Below are 20,032 nucleotides of genomic sequence, written 5' to 3'. Positions count from 1 at the left end.
ATTCTTTTTTATATATTCCCAATTTTCTAAAATGGATATGTATTATTTTTATAATCATAAAGAAGGCAGCATTTAAGAATAAAAGTTTTAAAATGCATGCAATGGGGCTAAGATACTGACTTCACACCACTGCTACACTACTGGGTCACCCATGTCTCTCTAGATTTAGAGCACCATGCTAATAGAAGTCAAGGATGTAATTCCTAAATGAGCCAGTCACTTTGGAACTACACTCTTTGAGCAACTATAAGGCAGGGATAATGTCTTATTCTTCTTTTAATCCCTCTCCTCAATTTTAAGAACAGAAGTTGCCTGGGGAGGTGGAAAGGAGAAAACAAAGGGTGATTAGATCCCAATACCTTGCGCCAACAAAGTACAAGTCACAGGATGGATAATGGTAAGAAAAATCTCTCCCAAACTTTGGTATTCTGGTTTTGTAGTAGAAACCTGATTGTGAATGAAATTCGATGTATCTATCATTATGCAAGAAAACAATCTGAAAATGAAACAAGAAAATTAGTTTGCTTAGGTTAAAGTATTTATTTCATCATCATCACTGAAACCGGCAAAGCAAGAAAATCTCTGATCTCTCTCATCCTCCTTCTTGCTCTCTGTAAACCCATGTGTATAAACACAACTCGCCATCATGGTTAAGAAATGTGTTTAAGAATCAAACCTCTCCATTAGTTACTTAATGCCTTCCTGCATCTTAGATAGGTTTTTTGGCAAACTTTACCTTCTAACTGAAAGACTTAATACAAATGCCCTTCATTTATCTGGCACCAGCACTTTGTAATGAAGAGCACTGCTCAGTAACCTCAGTGAGTCATTTCCTATTTTACTTAAGAACACATTTTAATAATCTCACTATTATCACACAGAGTTTGACAGACTCCTTGTATAAATTTAACGTATTACAAAGGTATCTTAAAAATCTGCAGATGGTATTTAAAAGCAAATTTATCAATATCTAGAGAAAATATACTATAAAATTACAAGTCCCAAAACATGATAAACGGCTACCACAGGCAAAAGGATAAACTGTACTCCATGGTTTCCAGAACTGAAGACAACATAGAAAGCATGTCAGCTCTGAAAATTCAATTTTCCTTCATGATGACATCTGTAAAAGTTTTTCATTTTAAATTGAATAAGGCACTTTTACTGACAATCTTGTAACTGTTGAAAATTACTACAAGAGTTGAAAGATGCACTAATGGCACCAAAAAAGAAAGAAAAGGAAACATAAATATATTAGCTGTGTCTTGAACTGTTTCAGTATATGCACAACCACTTATTTGCAGGGTTAAGAGAATTAAACGTACAACACTGCTACTGTACTTTTCACATATGAATAAGAAAATGAAAATAATAAATGCAATAATGAAAATCACACATCTAGAACATAAGATGGTCTAAAAAGATGACTGCTATCAATTCTTAAAAATACAGAAAAGGTTTCATTCATACATGCTATGGAAAACTTATTTCGATATTAGACTGGCCAAAGGCTATCTCTATCTTGGTTGTCACATACATGTGACAAACTAAATATATATTAATAGAAAACAATAGGTTTTATTTTACTATACAGCCATTTTAAATTTAAAAATGGAAACATCATAAAAACACTTATCGTAAAAACAAATCCCACTCATTCACTTCTTGAGGACAGGCAGTAAAAACCAATGCTATAAAGCATACCTTTGAATAGTCATCAGACAAAGTTTCAAAGGTGACAACTGAAAAATAAGAAATAGTAGGAAAAATACAATTATCAGTCCACTTTTTTAATAAAAATACAAACTTGATGCAAAGATTCTAATGCAACACAAATACTATATACAAATGCTGGGTTTTTCTTCCTTTTTTTGCACCTACATAACACAAGAACAAAGTTTCCATGTTATATTGCCCCCCAAAACACCAAATGGAAAATTAAAAGCGTTATAGTTTCTTTATACAGATCAGCTAGATTTTCTACAGAACTGAAGCAAATTAAATAATAAATTTACAAAACATAATGACTTCTAAATTTTGTCACAGTTTTTCTGAGATGTTCAAAGTAAAACAACAAACATTAAAAACTCAAAACTTTTTGCTTTAAAAAAGGTAACAGTAACTTTTTACTCATTCACAGTATACCTGCTAAATGAAAATAAAGAATGAAAACAGTTATTATTAGCGGCACATGGAGTTTGTCCTGTTTTTTAAAAAGAAGACAGTGAAACGAGTTAAGAGAATACATATCCCATTAACTTCTTTTCCCTCAATCTCAAACATGGGGCCACCTGACAAAAATACCTGAACTCTCCCATTTCAACCTGCGCCCTGTGCCAGGCAGAATTCTAAGAATGACCCCACTGACCTTCCCCCTAGGACAGTCCCCTCCTCCGGAGAGTGCGGGTGGACGCTGTCAACGTAAGAAGACACCGCTCTTGTGATTACATCACGTTCTATGGCAAAGGAGAGATTTATAATCACACGAGCCCTTTCAAAGCAGAGTTTTCTCCAGCTGGCGGCAGAAGGGACGGTCAGAGAGATTCAGAGCACAAGAAGGATCCAATGAGCTGCTGCTGGCTTGAAGGAGGAGGGGACCAGGTGAGGAGGAATGCAGGGGTCTCTAGAAGCTGAGCATGGCCCCAGGCTGACAGCCAGCAGCAAAGGGGTCCCTAGCCCTACAACCAAAACAAACTGCATTCTGCCAACATCCTGTATGTTTGAAAAGGGGACTTGCCCAGGGCCCCTGGAAGAGTCCCACCTGGCTGACACCTTGAGGTCAGCCCTGAGCACAGAACACAGGAAAGCCTGGACGGACTTTACCTACAGAGCTATGAGCTAATAAATGAATCTTTTTTAAGCTGCCACGTTTATTGCAATTTGTTACACAGCACAGAAAACTGATACACAACCCATGCCCATTTTAAAAAGCAGAAAAGCAGCCAAATATAAAAACTATTTTTGTGATTTCAAATATAACCTCTTACCTTCTGAATCTAAACACCTTTCAAACTTCAAGGATAATTGATAGGTGTCATAACATCGAACTCGAGGTTTATATGTTCCTATAAAAAAATTTAATGTGATGTAAAACCTAAAGGACATACTTTTCATTATCAATATCCTGCAGATATGTTGAGTACACTTTTTGTTTAGAGGTAAGTAAGATTCATTATAAGCACATCAAACAAAAAGAACTTAAAAGCAGCCCTCTCCTAAAATGGATGGCTAGTGGGAAGCTGGTGCATAGCACAGGGAGATCAGCTTGATGCTTTGTGACAATCTAGAGGCGTGGGATAAGGAGGGTGGGAGGGAGGCTCAAAAGGGAGGGGATATGGAGACATATGTATGCATATGGCTGATTCACTTTGTTGTACAGCAGAAACTAACACAACACTGTAAAGCAATTATACGCCAATTAAGGTATTAAAAAAAAAAAGCAGCCCTCTCCAACATCCCAAGGGAAAAATGAACAAAGGATATAAACAAGCAAGACACAGAAAATGTATAAACCTGTGTATGAAATACAAATAGCTAATCAACTTCACAAATAATCTAACAAAGTAGATTTTTAAAAAAGTAGTTTTTGTCAATATTTATAAAATAGATAAATGATAAGAACCTGCTGTATAAAAAAATAAAATAAAATTCAAAAATTCAAAAAACAAATTCAAAAAAAATTAGTTTTTGTCTATCAAGTGGCAAAGATGAAAAAATGGTTAGTATCTGCATTGAGGTTGCTGTTCAAAAAAAGTTCTCTCATACTTTGGTGATAAGCATAAATTGTTACAAATTCTCTGGAGGACAATCTGGCAATATCTGTAAAATATGTGATGCTCATACACCTTATATCTGTATTTCAACTTATACAAATTTATTCTACAGAAACACACCCATAAGTGTACCAAAGACATGAAGAATGTTCACTGCAGCATTATTTACTGATGGCCAAAACTTGAAAGCAAATTAAATGTCCACTGATAGGGAAACGATTAAATAAATGATGGTAAATCATTATAGAGGTTATAAAGAGGATGACGCAGACCTGTAACTCCTGACGTGGAAAGCTGCCAAAACATATTACAAAGTGAAAGGGAGAGTGAGTAGAGCAGGTGCAGTGAGGGCTGCAGAGTGGTGCTTATACAGTGATCTGGCTTTTGTAAAACTCAACAATGACAATGTTAGTACTCTGTACAGAAAGAAGATGGAGGAATAAGCACAGTGATATTTTGTATATTTTAGTGTCATCTTAGGGCCTTTCACATTTTATCTTATGTATTTCTATAATGTTTGCATTTTTTATAAGTTCATCATGAAAAGAAAAAGACTGACTTTTAAAACCACTAAGGATATTTTTAAAAGAAAGGAATGAAGTAGTCCTATGTTTTCTGGCATGGATCAAAGCCCAAGATCTCATTTAAAAATAGTATATAGTATAGTATATATACACACACATACTCTATATACAATATATATGTTATATATAATCTATAATTATAATCTAGATTCTGAACATAAAACTGGACGCTAAAAAATGTGGATAGTGTTAGTAATGAGACAACCATTGACACAGAAAAAAAGAGACTAGCACGTGGATGTATAAAAGTTGTCAAATAAGAAAGTGGTTGGAAAAGAGATACAGATGGATACTGTTAAGCCAACAAAAAAAATGTAAGTGGACAATACCCAGGATATATGCAGCAAAATCACAACCAAAAACAGGTTGGGTAATGCTGTTCTAACTTATAATACATTAAAAGTTCCCTATATTTGATGACTTTCTGATACTGATGAATACTGCTAACATAAAATCTTAGTGACATAAAAAATACTAGTATATGATAGAGAAAATCATTATGATAAAAATGACCTTTCCTATCATTCATTGTTGGTGGGAGTACAAAATGATCTGACTACTTTGGAAAACCATCGGGCAGTTTCTTATCAAACTAAATATATAGCTACCCTATGACCCAGCAATGTCCTCAGAACAGACTTGTACAAGATGGTTCATAATGCTTTACCAGTAACAGTCGAAGAATGAAAATAGCCCAGGTGTCCACCAAAGGAAGAATAAATTAACAAAGTGTGGCATATTCCTATAAGGAAATACCATGTGCTAATAAAAAAAGAACACATTACTGACACATATAATGACATGAATGAATCTGAAATATGAAGTCCTAGATGAAATAAGTCTTACACAAAAAAAGTACATAGTGTATGACTGCACTTACATGAAGTCCATTTGAAACAGGCTACACTGTCTGTGGTGAAAAAATAAATCACAGCAGAAGCTGGCCACACATGGGTGGGAGCAGGGATTGACTGTGAGGGGCATAACGGAATGCTCTGGATGAAAGAATGTTTTGTATCTTGGTAGGGGTTTGGGCTACACAGGCGTATGCATTTGTCCAAACTCATCAATGTACTTATACAAATTTATCTTTAAAAAAAAAGCCATAAATGAATACTGAACTCTAGTTAATGATGTACACACTGAGGTATTTAGGGGTGAAGTATACTAATACCTGCAACTTACTCTGAAATGCATCAAAAAACAGGATGGATTGATGGATGGCAGAAAGATGGATAGACAGATATGTGATGAAGCAAATACAGCAAACTATTGAAGAATCTAGGTGACAGGCTGTTCACTATACAGTTTTTTCAATATTTCTATATGTTTGAAATTTTTTAATAATAAAATGTCAGGGTAATTTTTAAAAAGTGACCTTTCCCACCACAGCATTTCCTGCTACGAAGTATATGTAAATCATAACCAAAAAGATACTTACCGGTTGCTAAAATATACTGTCCATCTTTTGATACCTTAATAGTGGTACAAACAGTAGGCATTTCAAAATCCTGAATAAGTTCAATTCTCCTACGGACATCTACAAAGAAAGAAGATAAATAACTGGTTTAACCGCCACGTGCTTACTCTGTGTCCAGGAAGACAGTATTCAGAGTGGTCACTACCAACGGCAACGCCCCAGTGCTTCCCAGCCTCGGGAAGGCGCACGGACACAGCCCCGCCCATGACACAGCAAGCTTTTCCCTTAGCTCATACCTTATTTTTCTAAACTAAGTATTTTATTTTTATGTTTCAAAAAGGAAAAAGTGTCATCGTTAATTGGAAAAAAAATGTCCATAATAGTGCATCAAACATCCAGTTTCAAGCCCGGGATAAAGGGGGAACAGAATAAACATTAAACCACTATTGTTATTCAATCATGGATCATGGCTAAGACAAAAATCTTTACCATTTTTTCTCCTAAATAATAACAAGTCTAAACCTTTAAAATCTTAAGTTTATATAAGAAGCTGCTACCAAGCTGACTTCTGCCTCTTTGTGGCAGCACTGATCTGCGGCCAAGAAGATCCAGGCTAGCGGAAGCCTTAGAGCAATCTTTCTGGGTCAAAACACTTAAACGTACTCTCACAGAAACTGGTTTCCTGCAACAAGAAAGTGTGGGTTCTTGCTGGCTGCTATTGTAACAATGTGCTCACCGTAAGGACCGTGTATGACTCTCTGGCACATTACTGCCTTGTTCACTAAACCAACCAACTGAGCAGGAGTGGCCCACTCAATTTGGAAGACACATGACAGTTTTGAGATGGGCTGGAAAGGAGTCAATGAACAATTTTTTCCTCTAAGTAATCTGAATCTGTTTTCTTACACACTAGAACACTGGAGTGTAATGAGAGAATCAGAAGAAATCAACATCAGTAAGCATTGCGAAAGCAGCAATTATTCTTTTCCTTTGATTTAAAGTTGTAATTTTCTAATTTTATATAAAGCCTACTTTTCCAAGATGCTTGCTTTGAGGTATTTATCTCACATCCAGAAACCTTTTCAATATCTTAGGTCTTTGATTTTCAGAAAATAACTTGAACAAAATATGTGGGAAGTTAATCATCTTTCAACTATGACAAGTTGTAACAGAAAAAATTTAATGAAAATTTGTCCAAAATGATTTAAGTTAAAAACTGATCTTACAAACCTATCTTCCCTGCTGTCATAACTTAAAGAATCAAAATCTTCTACAATGATCATATGTTCATGTTCATATGTCCTGTATGTAAAATTACTTTGTTCAGAAAGAAAATGTTCATTGTCTCTGTATCTCAAAAACTGACAAATGGATTTAACAAATGGAAAAAGATACAATACACAGGAAAACAAAGTGATTATGGAAGTGTTAGGAGAGCTAGTCCTTCTAGCACTGCTTGCATCCTATTGGTCTTGCTGGGTATGGCAAGACTGTGAGGCCCTGGCCACTCCTTTACCTGAGCCATTTCTCAGCATTATTTATGCAGCTGGGAACCTCCACAGGTGAGTGTCCTCTAGACAAAGAGCAGGCTTGTTTACTGCTTGCTGTGAAGGCAGTGGACTTCTCAAGTTCAGTGTTCCTCAGCTGCAACACAAACCCACTGCATGCAGTGCACCCATCTGGGCCACAATGAGTGCCCCTGTGAACTTGGGCAGGGGGGTGACAGAAGCATGCTGGTGCTCATGCTATCTGCTGTGCCGCCTGAGTAATGGAGCCCTTGTCTCTGACCCAGGAGTCTTACGTCTTCTGCTATCATCCAGGAAACAGTAACAAGCTAACTTACTAGTGCTTAAGTAGGTAAAATCAAACCCCATACCCACGGGACTGTATCAAGCACAACAAAGGTTTTCTTAAGAAGGAAAAGGGGGCTTCCCTGGTGGCGCAGTGGTTAAGAATCCACCTGCCAGTGCAGGGGACACGGGTTCAAGCCCTGGTCCGGGAAGATCCACCTGCCGCGGAGCAACTAACCCCATGCGCCACAACTACTGAGCCCGCGTGCCACAACTGCTGAAGCCCGCACGCCTAGAGCCCATGCTCTGCAACAAGAGAAGCCACCGCAATGAGAAGCCCGCGCACCGCAAGGAAGAGTAGCCCCCGCTCGCCGCAACTAGAGAAAACCCGCACGCAGCAACAAAAAAACCCAACAGAGCCATAAATAAATAAATAAATAAATAAAAATTAAAAAAAAAAAAAAGGAAAAGGGCAGGAAGTTTATTTTCCACTGCATGAATTCCACTGTGTTTTTGTAAACCTTCACTTAAATATGATAACAATAAATGAGAAAAGCATTATAATGTGGATCACAAATGTAACTGAAATGAAAAAAATAATACTCACCGACATCTTTCTTCTGAAGTGCTCTCTTTTTCCTGTCAGAAAGCCACTTAAAGAAAAAAAGAGACTTTATTTTAAAACATATTTACTTGAATTGTTTCTCTGCTTACAAAAATAATACATGCTCATATTAAAAAATTGAAACTTTACAGGAATATGTCACATAGAAAATGAAAATGAAAATACTCTGTAACCCTACTGTTAACATCCTGTTACATGGATTTTTTTGTTATATATTTACATAAACTAGACAGTAAATTTTTAGAACTTCCATATTTTACACAAGAGAAAACTAGCTCATCTAATCAGCCTAAGGGAAAGGAGTGAGCCTCAAATGTTATGGGTTGTAACTAACATATGGAACTTCATTTAGGTGAAATTGTACAAAGCAAACATTAAATGGAGAAAGTTTCTTAAAGAAATATATTTTTTACAAAACATCAACCTAGATAAATAACTGACCAAACAGCTGACACTTGATAATAAAGAAATGATACTTTTAAAAGTCCCATTCGCTGACACCAGATTTTGTTCTGTAATTCCTGTACCTTATTTTAGCTTGCAGCATAGGTCCATTGCATGAACAGGTGCCAATGATGAAGCACTAATCACTACGATTACCTTAAAGCAGTGGTTCACAACCAGGGCCAATTTTGCCTCCAAAGGGCATCTGGCAATTCTTAAAGCGCACCTGGCTGCCACAATGGGAAGGGGTGGGCGCCCCTGGCAGCTAGTGGGCAGAGGTCAGCGACGCTGCCAAAGCTCCCGCAAGGCACAGGGCAGCCTGTACAGCAAGCGCTGTCCAGCCCAACACGTCAATAGTGACGAGGCTGAGAAGCCATACCCTCAGGAAATCAAAGAAAAGCAAGAGAAAAATTAACAGATGTCACTTCTAAAAGCACAAACCCAATGTACAGCCCATGTCAGACACAGGACATTATAATCTTTAGGATTCTCTGGTCATGTAGTCCCACTCCTGAAGACCCTAAGTGTGACGCCTGAGGCAGTGTCGACACTGGAACAGGTGTCACTCTTTGAAGGGCCTGAGTCTGAGCCAGAGCTCTCCTCCTGCCTTTGTCTTTAGGGCATTGATTTACAGGTCTGTGCTAGACTTCGTGATTACACTGCTCTGATTTCATTTTAGGCAGAAATGTTTCAATTAAAGGTGATGTTAGGGCTTCCCTGGTGGCGCAGTGGTTGAGAATCTGCCTGCCAATGCAGGGGACACGGGTTCGAGCCCTGGTCTGGGAAGATCCCACATGCCGCGGAGCAACTAAGCCCGTGAGCCACAACTACTGAGCCTGCGCGTCTGGAGCCTGTGCTCCGCAACAAGAGAGGCCGCGATGGTGAGAGGCCCGCGCACCGCAATGAAGAGTGGTCACCGCTTGCCACAACTAGAGAAAGCCCTCGCACAGAAACGAAGACCCAACACAGCCATAAATAAATAAATAAATAAATAAAAGAACGTGAATTTCTTTTAAAAAAAAAAAAAAGGTGATGTTAAACTATATTTCTGGGCACTCGATACATTCTTCTACATCAACCTAATAGAAGCAAAACAAAGAGCTTCTCCTTTAATAGGCGATTCGATTTCCTCTTCTCAGGGAGTTATGCTAAAAAAGGGGGAAGTTCATTCAATAGCTGGTCTCACACGTCATGAGCTTGGGGCAAAGAGGAGGGGGCTGAGATTGCCTCCTAAATGGGAGCCTGGGACCTAAAAGAGCCAGAAATTCCTTACAACAGTGATGATGGAAAACAGTTGAAAAATGATGAAAAACAGTTCACTCTGGAGTTTCTGTACAAACTGACAGCACTACAGGAGAGCACACAAGACAGAGTCAGCGCGGGGAAGGAATGAATCAGTCTAAGTTTTAGAAGTTCACCAAAGAACTGAAAGTTGTCACTGATATCAGGCATCCTCTTTGTGCTCCATAAAATCACAGCTGATAGAGAATGTCACTTTACCAATGCCAAATAATTTAACCAGAAACCCAGCAAAAGAGCTCTGGGAATGCTGATGACCTAATTCTCTCACTGGACAGGCACGCCGCCATTGTTGAAAAAAAACAAAAGAAAAGAAAAGAAAAAAAAAAAAAACCCTGCTTGATCTTACATTTGAAGTAGGTAAAGCAAAATAGGCAATTTGTTGATAAGTCAGAATTACTTTAAAAGAAGATTCAGAGAGATTCCCTAACAGGATGCACATACCTGTTTACTCAGCATTTCCACCTGATGTTTATTAGAACATCCAACCTTCAGTACCAAAAATAAAACTTTTAATACCTTTTGCTCACTACCGTCCCCCGACCCCCAATGTGCTCAATTCTCCATTTCAGTTATCAGCAACACCGTGTACCCCCTTATTCAGATCCAAACCCTAAGAGTTCTCTCTTGATTCTTTCCTTCGCCTCAACTCCCTACGACTATCCAACCCATTAGCCTACCTCCAAAACACCTCCTTTACCCCACCCAGTCTTAGCATCTCCTCTGCTACCATCCTAGCCCGAGCCACCCATCTCTCAGGTGGACCACCTAACTCATCCCCACTCACACCCTCCCCAGCTGCAGTAATTTACCAAAGAGCAGCCAGTCTGAAACCCAGCAACAGCTCCCAACAGCACTAAGAATAAAACCCTAACTTCCTGCCTTGGCCTACAAGGCCCACCTCTCCAGCCTCAGCTGTCCCCACCCTCTTGCCCCACTCAGCATTCCACAGCCACAACCTGTGCTTCTCCTGTTTCTCCAACGTGCCAAGTGCCTTCCATTGTGGGTCACTGACACTTTCTGTTCCCTCAGTACGGAAAACTCTTCCTTTCCCCCATCTTCACAAGACTCGATCCTTTTCATCATCCAAGTTCCTGTTCAAATGTTACCCCCTTGTAGAGGGGCCTTCCCTGAGGGCTTGAGTCCAAACCACTTTCTCTAAACAATTCATCCACAAGTGCTCTCTTATAGACACTCAGCACTCAAAGCACTTTTCAGTATCTGAAGTTGTCCTATTTGCTTACTTATTATCCTTTTCCCCAACAGGGAACCTTATCTGACCGGTTCATCACGTATCCCAACACTTAGAACAGGGCTGCCTGCAGGTACTCACGTCTCAGCAAACGTGCAGAACCAAAGAACAAAATGAGAAGGATCATGCTGTGTGACAAACAGCTGGAGAACGAGGAGTTATTTAACCTGAATTCTGAGAAGAATCTAATCACTGGCTCCAAACCTTTTAGGGTCGGACACAAGGAAGAGTTACACTTATTCTGATTTCCAAGGGCAGGGCTCGGAGCAACAGAGCCATGTAGAAAGGGGGCGTGTTTTAAAACAACTGTCTAACAAGCAGTCTCAAAATGGAAGAGCTTCTGCCAAAAGTTTCTTCTCACTGGCAGTGCTTCGACAGCAGCCTGACCAGCACTTATGAGAAATAACATCCAAGCTACAGAGCCTAGGCGGATGGCTCTGGACAAGTCACCCTTCCCCTCGCTGGATCTTTTGCATATTTTCAACATGAAAAGATTGGAAGAGAATGGCTGACTTTCCAAACGCTTTCCAATTCTGATGTCCTAAGACTCAACGAAATCAAGTTAAGTTCAGCAAGGTTCAAAAATACTGCCGTCCACATCATAAATGCTGCTGACGCAAAGTCTGCATTTCTCTTCACCGCTGCATTTCTAGAACTTGGCATATAACAGGACTTCAACGAAAAGCTGATGAGCGGGCATTAAAATGGGGGAGAAATACCTGTCAACCAATTTGTCCACGTTTTCCTCCTCGGTGTGGCAGCGGCTGTGAACATTATACAAGCCCAAAGGGACAGTTCCTCTGTTCTAGAGAACTTTACCCCAAAAAACTTCAAGCCAACCCATCAATCCCGATCACCCCTCGGCCCAGGTTCTGGCGCGGTAACAGCACTGTCCTCGTCTCCCAGCACCGACCAGCTCCCCCAGGCACCGTCCCTGGGCTCTGGGCCTCCCCTAGTCTGGGGCCGGCCCGGGCCCAGCGGAAACTACCAGGGACAGGGAGGAGGAGAGGGGCGGCTGCCCCGCGAAGAGGAGGACCCGACGTGACTCACCTCGGGAAGGGACTTGCCGCAGCTGAGACTGTAAATCTTCACTTCGTTGAGGCTGGAGACCTGCATCGCGGCGCCGAGGAGCAGCGACCCCCGTTCCAGTCCAGGACGCTGCAGTACGCGCAGGAACCCGAATCTCAGGGCCTCCTGGGGCGCCTGGGCGGCGTGGGGCCGGGGCGCCGGCGCTGGGTGATGACGCACTTCCGGGCGCCGGGAAAAAGCGCCGGTCCCGGAAGTGGAAAAGTGGCGGAGTTAGGGAAGAGTAACTAGTGAGGTCTGGGAGGCGGCGGGGCTGGGAGCGACCTTAATATGGGGAGGGCGAAGAACTGCTTTCCCTTTTCTCAGCAGGGAGGAGCAGGAAGCTCTTAGGGTCGCTGCTCAGGCCGAAGGGTCGAGGTACCCGGGAGGGCGAGGCTGTCTGGGCTGACTGAGGCTTTGGGGGTCCGGTCAGGGAATCCAGGGAGAGAATGCGACCTGGGAGCGAATTCAGAGTGGAAGTGAGTTCTTTTCTCACCAGTGTTTCTGCAATATTACATTAGAAATAAAAGCTTTTTAAAAATGATATTAAAAAAATATTTTCATCTGGAATTGACAGTTATCCTGCAGGGGAGCAAAATTTTCCACCCCAAAATGTCTCTTTGGCATGCGTATTATTTCAAGCTGAAACCAATCAAGGCCCAAAAGACACAGGAAGAAACTTTGACCTTCCCCTTCACTGTCTAGAAGAATGTAGATAGAGGACCTGTTCTAGGAAGGGCGCTGTCGCCATGGATAACTAGAGTGTGAACTGGGTGTGGTAGACAAGGAGGAACCTAGCAAAGTCTGTTAAAATTCCTCTCTGTGTCCCATTGTCTCTGTGATACCCAGAAAGCATTTGTTTACCAAACATTTGCTTTTTAATCTCCTTGTCAGTTGCCTTCCTCGCCTTTGAAGTCTCAAACCAGTGCCCCAAACAATCTTTTTTGTCTTTAGCTGAAGATGGTATTTAAGATGAGGGTTTCCAGCATTTTGGTGCCTTACTCAGTTTTCCTGGGTCTCTCCCATGTATACATGTTATAACACTTTTGTTTGATTTTCACATATTAATCTGATGTCAATTTAATTCTTAGACCAGCCAAAAGAACCTAGAAAGGTAGAGAAAATTTTCTTCCTTCCTGGCAATCTCACTACATAAGGAAAGAAAAGAAACAACGTAGTAAGAAGACGGGAAAAAAGGTAAAAGAAGAGGTGATCAGGGAAGAAATGGATTTGAACCTGATGTTTTTTGAGATGGGTGTGTGACAGTATTGACAGACAGACCCTCACTTAAGTATTGTTTTCAGAAAGTTCACACACTTTCTCTGTTGATCATCCAGTTACTTAGAGACTGTTGCCTAGATCTGAGGACTTAAGAATTCCTGGAGTGGTTAGATGAAACTTCAGCAGAAAGTGTCGGTTAACTGTGCAAAAGGGTCCTTTTGAAACTGGAGAGTAGTACTCACTTCACTTTCATGTAACTGAGGTGGGTCACTTTGAGCACAAGCTATATTGTTCATGGCAGAGTAAGGACTTCTGAGCTTAACAATTTTGTTCCTATTGTAACTGTCCTTATTCTGCCTTAAAGTTCCAGTCCAAATTCTGCCTTCCGCCTGAGACTTTTTTTGAGAAAATATGCAGGACTGCCATCCTCCTTGGGGAGGTGGTGTCCCAAGGGAGAGAAAGATCATGGGCTTCAGAGTGGTAATAAAATAGGCCTTTTAAGCAAGTTGTAAAAATAGAAAACGTTAACAGAAACAGACTGACAGATCTAGAGAACAAACTAGTGGTTACCGGTGGAGAGAGGGAAGGGGGAAGGGACACGATAGGGGTAGGGGATTCAGAGGTACAAACTACTGTGTATAAAATGAACAAGCTACAAGGATATATTGTACAGCACAGTGAATATAGTCAATATTTTATAATAACTTTAAATGGAGTATAATTATAAAAATATCGAATCACTATGTTGTACACCTGAAACTAATATTGTACTCAGCTATACCTCAATTTTTAAAAAAAAAATGGAAACTTCTTATTTTCCAAAATATGCAGGATGATTTCCAAGACACTTTGAATACTTTCACACACACAAAAATACTACCTTTATCATTTGTTTTTAATAAATTTTTATTTATTTATTTTTATTTTTGTCTGCCTTGGGTCTTTGTTGCTGCGCACGGGCTTTTCTCTAGTTGCGGTGAGCGGGGGCTACTCTTCGTTGCGGTTCCCGGGCTTCTCATTGGGTGGCTTCTCTTGTTGCAGAGCACGGGCTCTAGGCGTGCAGACTTCAGTAGTTGTGGCACTCAGGCTCAGTAGTTGTGGCTCGCAGGCTCTAGAGCACAGGCTCAGTAGTTGTGGTGCAGGGGCTTAGTTGCTCCGCAACATGTGGGATCTTCCCGGACCAGGGCTCGAACCCGTGTCCCCTGCACTGGCAGGTGGATTCTTAACCACTGCGCCACCAGGGAAGTCCCTACCTTTATTATTTTCAAGAATGTATTGTAAAGACCCATTGAGTGTAAACCACAAGCATGTCTGTCACTTATTAAGTGACATGTGTTAGGTATAAGATATATAGATATAGCCTACTCCTCACTTTGATAATAAAGAGTCCTAGGCCATTTCACTTTACCTTATTCAATCCGATTTCCCGCTGACTGACCCCTAGATTTGCCATCTGCCTCATGGATATCCATTTCATTACTCTGCTTTTGAATCTTGGCTGATGCTCATTTGAAGCCCTCCCCTTGTCCTTATATCCAGAGGCCACCATCTCCTCAAAACTCACCTTTTGAATATTTTTCTCATTCTCCCATGCTTTCACTGTACTGAATAAATAACTTTTTTTTGCAGATTTTTATTATTAAAATGCACAGTAATTTAACACCTCCTACAGACAATGAACATGGATGCCATGCTATACTAGATGCCTGTTCTTGGCAGTTTCCTTCAGACACTCTGGTTTCCTTAAGTCACAATCTCTCAAGGCTAATTAAAATATCATTTTTTTAAATAGAGCCCATAAAGCTTCCTTTTTTGTTAAATTTGGGATGGGCTCCTTTTTTAAAATTTAAAAAATGTTTGATTTCTATACAATTTTTAAAGGTTACTTTCCATTTACAGTTATTACAAAATATTGGCTATATTCCCTGGGTTGTACAGTACATCCTTGTGCCTATCTTACACCCAACAGTTTGTACCTCACACTCCCCCATCCCTGTATTGCCCCCCACAACTGATAACCACTCGTTTGTTCTCTATATCGGTGAATCTGCTTCTTTTGTTATATTCACAAGTTTGTTGTCTTTTTTAGAACACAAATAATACATATAAGTGATATCATACAGTATCTTTCTCTGTCTGACTTATTTCACTTAGCATTATGCCCTCCAAATCCGTCCATGTTGCTGCAAATGGCAAAATTTCATTCCTTTTTATGGCTGAGTAATATTCCATCGTATACATATACCACAGTTTCTTTATCCATTCAACTGTTAGTGGACACTTAGGTTGTTTCCATGGGGGATGGACTCCTTTTGAACATGTTCTTCACCCTGTTATTTTCTTTCTCCCTCATTTTCATTACTCTAGGAAATTTTTAAACATATTTAGAAGTATAATAGTGTATTGAACTCATGTACATAAAACCCAGCTTCAACAATTCACACATGAACCATTATGTTTCAGCTATACCCTCACCACTTCCTCATCCTCGGATTATTTTGAAAGATTTGAAGTAAATCCATGGCAATTACCTTTGTGGTTTGTAATGTACTTGTCTGACCACCCTTTCCACCTAGACTTGATGAAAGTCTGGGCCTTAATTCATCTCTGGGTTCCCTGAACCTAACCCAGTGCCTGGTAAATAGCACACTCTCAGTAAATACTTCTTGATAAAAATGAGTCAATTAATCACTCCACATCCTGACCCAGAGTCCTAATTCTTTGTCCCATACATTTTGGCCTTTGGAATATTGAAAACAGCACAGCTCTCTGCCAAATGATTGTTTCAAACATGCCCATTTATACATCTTCCTTCTCCAACAAGAAATGTCAGAGAGTCGGGAACCACACTGCAAGGAACATGGTGTTTTCTGCCAGGTAGAATAAGGTGTTCTTGGTCCCCGGCGCCAGGGTGGTGCCCTTCCCACAGTCACTGGCCTGAGGGTTCAATCCTCTGTATTCTAGGGTTGTTTTCCACTGAGGGTGGAACTACAAAGCAGGTGCTGCTTCTCGGGTGTTTCTAGTTTCATCTCTAACACAAATATTCAGTCCCTAGACTGTGATGAACTTGAATGTGGTGCTTTATCCAATGCCTGTGCTTGAAGCTAAGAGTACAGTCTTCAAAGCCAGACTGCATGGGTCCAAATCCTGGCCCTACCACTGGCTACCTGGATAGAGGCTGGATAGAACAAGTTCATGTAATCTCTCTGCTTCTGTTTCCTCATTTGAACAATGAGGATAATAATAGAACCTACCTCAGAGGGTTGTTATAAAGATAAAATGAGTGTGTGTTATAATTCACTTGAGTCCAGGATACCTATTTTTATCATCCCTGAAATCAGGTGTGTCTTGTGTATCATGCATATTTAATTGACAGTATTTTTCTTCTAATGGTACATGGGATAATGGTGCATCTTATAGTTAATGGGCTTTTAGATTCAATAAAATATAGTACATATGAAACGCTTAGAACTGTTCCTAACATGGTAAGCACTATTTATTAGTTATTATTATTTACTCCTGGGAACAAAAACATTAAAAACTGTCTAAGAAAAAAATAAAGTTGTAGACTCCAAATAATCTTAACTGCTGTGTTATTAGTTGCCAACCCAGAGACCTTCAAGTAAACATTCAAGATTCCTCTCCCAATTCTTTACGTCCACAGCCAATCCAACTCCAAATCCTTTTGATTCTCCCTTTCAGATGTCAAATTCATTCTTCTCTGTTCCCACTGCCAGAGGAATTCAAATTTCATCCTCTCCCACCTGGCCATCGCAATCCTTTTATTCTGGTCTTCCTGCCCCAAATCTGTCTCTCACAGGAGAGAAAGTCATGTCTCTAATGGGCAAACCTGATCACATCAACAGTCTAACTCCAAACTCTTTAGTTCTCCCCAAGCCTAGAAGAACACATCTGAACACCTTTGCTGGCCCCTTCCGACTTTCCCAGCCACCGTACCTGATGCTGCCCCCTCCCCAGCTCCTCTCACACCCCTGCTCACTCCCTAGACTCTCCAAGCTGAATTACTCACAGCGTGAAAAATACGAGACCCTCTCTCACACCTCCTTCGAGTCTTTGCACCTGCTCTTCCGACTACTATTAATCCCACCCTCTGTGTACCTCAGTAACTCCCGTTCATCCTCCTTCATCTCCAGGGGGCCTTAAATACCTAGATTCTCATCATACATTGTATATAATCTCACTGCAGTGTTTCTTAAACTGGGGCTTACAGTTGTATTTGCAAAATAACATTTCGTTGTGGTTTTTTTTTCTATTTCAACAATAATCTTTTAACCAACTGATTATATTCACCAAGTGGTTCCCTCTCCAAGTCAAATCCACCGGGAAGTCTATCTGCTTTATCTCCAAAGAAGGTTTTCCGGATTTCTACACTGCCACCCACTGCCCGGCTCCCCGAGCTGCCGGCTGGGCTCCCTGCTTTCACTCGTCCCCTGACCCTCAGTCCTCAGAGCAGCCTTTTTAAAATAGTGCATCAGATGGTTTCGCTCCCCTGCTTAGAATCCAGTGCACTCACATTTAAATCCAAACTCCTTCCTGATGCCTAACAAGATCCTCCACCACCTGTGTTTAGCCTACCTCTCCCTCCCCAGTGACTTGGCCACACTGTTTTCTTGCTTTTCTGGCCTCAGGGTCTTTGCACTTGCTGTTCTCTCTGTCCAGAATGCTCTGTCCTCAGCATTTCCACGGCTGCTACTTTGCAGCATCCAGATCTCATTTCAAATGTCACCCCCCACCCCCAAATGCCTTCTCTGACCCATAGCAGCCCTGCCCCCGCCCAGCTGCGTCCATCACATCCATGTGCTTTATTGTCTTTCTTGCATTTATTACCTGAAATGACTTTACTCTTTGACACTTGAAGTGTTTTATACTCTGGTTCCTCCATGCTCACTAGCATGTAAGCCCCGTGAGAACAGGGACCTTATCCATCTGACTGCTATACATATATGTAATTATATGCAACACTGAGAAAAGAACAAATATAAATATTTGTTGAATGAATGAAAGAGGAAGATGTTACTATAAGTGATCCCCAAAGATAACGTTTCTGTCTTCCAGACTCTCGCTGATCGCGTGGTCTTCTTCTCGCCTGTCAGACCCCATTTCAGAACACTGATAGCTAGCCACGCCCTTCCCAGCCCAGGATGCCGAGCTCACCCACTTCCCTGTTACTCTGAATCATTGCTTCGGGTTCCGCATAACCTGCAGAGGAATTTTCCACACCTTAAAAATACCATTAACAACTGGATTAGTTTTCTATTGCTAATAGCAAATTACCACAAACTTGGTGGCTTAAAACAGCGTAAATATTGACCCACAGTTCTGTAGGTCAGAATTATGGCGTGGCATGGCTGGTTCTCTGGCAGAAACTAAGGTGTTGTTGGCCAGGCTGGCTGGTCTGGAGGCTCTGGGGACAAATCAGCTTCCCAGATCATTCTTGTTGTTGGCAGAATTCAGTTTTCTTCAGTTGTAGGGCTGAGATCCCTTGTTTCCTTGCTGGCTGTCAGCCGGGGGCCACTCCCAGCTCCCAGAAGCCGTTCTCAGGTCCTTCCTCCGCGACCCCCATGGGGAGCTCACAGTATGGATGCTTGTGGTCTTTCAAGCTGGCCACAGTGGGTCTCAGTGACTTCCCCTCTGCATCCAGCAGAGAAGACTCTTCTAAAGGGCTCATGTGAGTAGGTGGCCCTATCTTAAGATCAACTGATTAGTAACCTTAATTATATCAGCAAGATCTTTTTTGCCATGTGATATAACGTAATAGCCTATCATAGTTACAGAGGAGGGAACTATGCAAAGGTGAAGGACATTGGGTCATCTTAGAATTCTGCCTAACTACACGTGACTTGCATGGTCGTCACCATCAACATCATCATCATCATCCTCATCACCATCATCATGTACAGGTTGTCTTTCCCACCAAGGGAAAAAGAGAATCACTCCTCCCTCCATGCGATAGACTCCTGGAGTATAGCGAAGATGTGAGAAATTAAATTTAGTTAAGCACCCATGTATTCAGCTACTACCATGTGTAAATGCCATGTTTGAACTGAATTGAAATGCCTTTAGGACTTACTATAAAGTTTTTGTGTTATTTTAATACTTAACTCTTAATCATGTGTCCTGTAACCATATTCATTCATACACTCATTCAGCGAATATCTATTGAGTTACTACTATGTGTTCAGACATTTGTCAATATGTCTGCCTTAGGTTGTAAGTTTTTAGAAGGCAGATTTCAAGTGAAATTACACAGATGAAAATGCTTTGTAGATAACATTATTATATAAAAATAAGACAATACCATGTAAGTCTTTCTCTGTGGGCTTAATTGGCACACAGATTCCAGAATGTATATGAGATATTGTTAACATTTTCAGGTATGCATATGCAGTTTGCACATTGGTGCTGCCCTGTACTTTTACACAGCCTTGTGTTATGCCTTCTGTCCATTTTATGTTACTTGAGCAAGAAAGAGAAAGGAATAGACAGTTAATAGTTTTACTGTTAAAAAAAAAATAGTTTTACTGTTAAAAAGGTTTAC

At 40.7% G+C, this 20,032-nt stretch overlaps 1 protein-coding gene across 1 annotated transcript in view; it reads right to left on the bottom strand.

Moving 5' to 3' along the window:
- Nucleotides 1-12,405, bottom strand: part of NOL10 (nucleolar protein 10) — an 85,706-nt gene extending 73,301 nt beyond the window's left edge. The window contains exons 1-6 of the mRNA XM_059942213.1: nucleotides 12,238-12,405; nucleotides 8,175-8,220; nucleotides 5,799-5,897; nucleotides 2,988-3,065; nucleotides 1,705-1,742; nucleotides 360-496 (exon numbers count right to left, since the gene is read on the bottom strand). Of these exons, the coding sequence (XP_059798196.1) occupies nucleotides 360-496; nucleotides 1,705-1,742; nucleotides 2,988-3,065; nucleotides 5,799-5,897; nucleotides 8,175-8,220; nucleotides 12,238-12,303 (464 nt within the window). The 5' untranslated portion in view covers nucleotides 12,304-12,405. The remainder of the gene's footprint in view (nucleotides 1-359; nucleotides 497-1,704; nucleotides 1,743-2,987; nucleotides 3,066-5,798; nucleotides 5,898-8,174; nucleotides 8,221-12,237) is intronic.
- Nucleotides 12,406-20,032: the final 7,627 nt, after the last annotated feature.

This window comes from Balaenoptera ricei, chromosome 13, assembly GCF_028023285.1.
Source record: "Balaenoptera ricei isolate mBalRic1 chromosome 13, mBalRic1.hap2, whole genome shotgun sequence".
NCBI classification, from domain to species: domain Eukaryota; kingdom Metazoa; phylum Chordata; class Mammalia; order Artiodactyla; family Balaenopteridae; genus Balaenoptera; species Balaenoptera ricei.
This window is presented reverse-complemented; position numbering and strand designations above follow the sequence as displayed.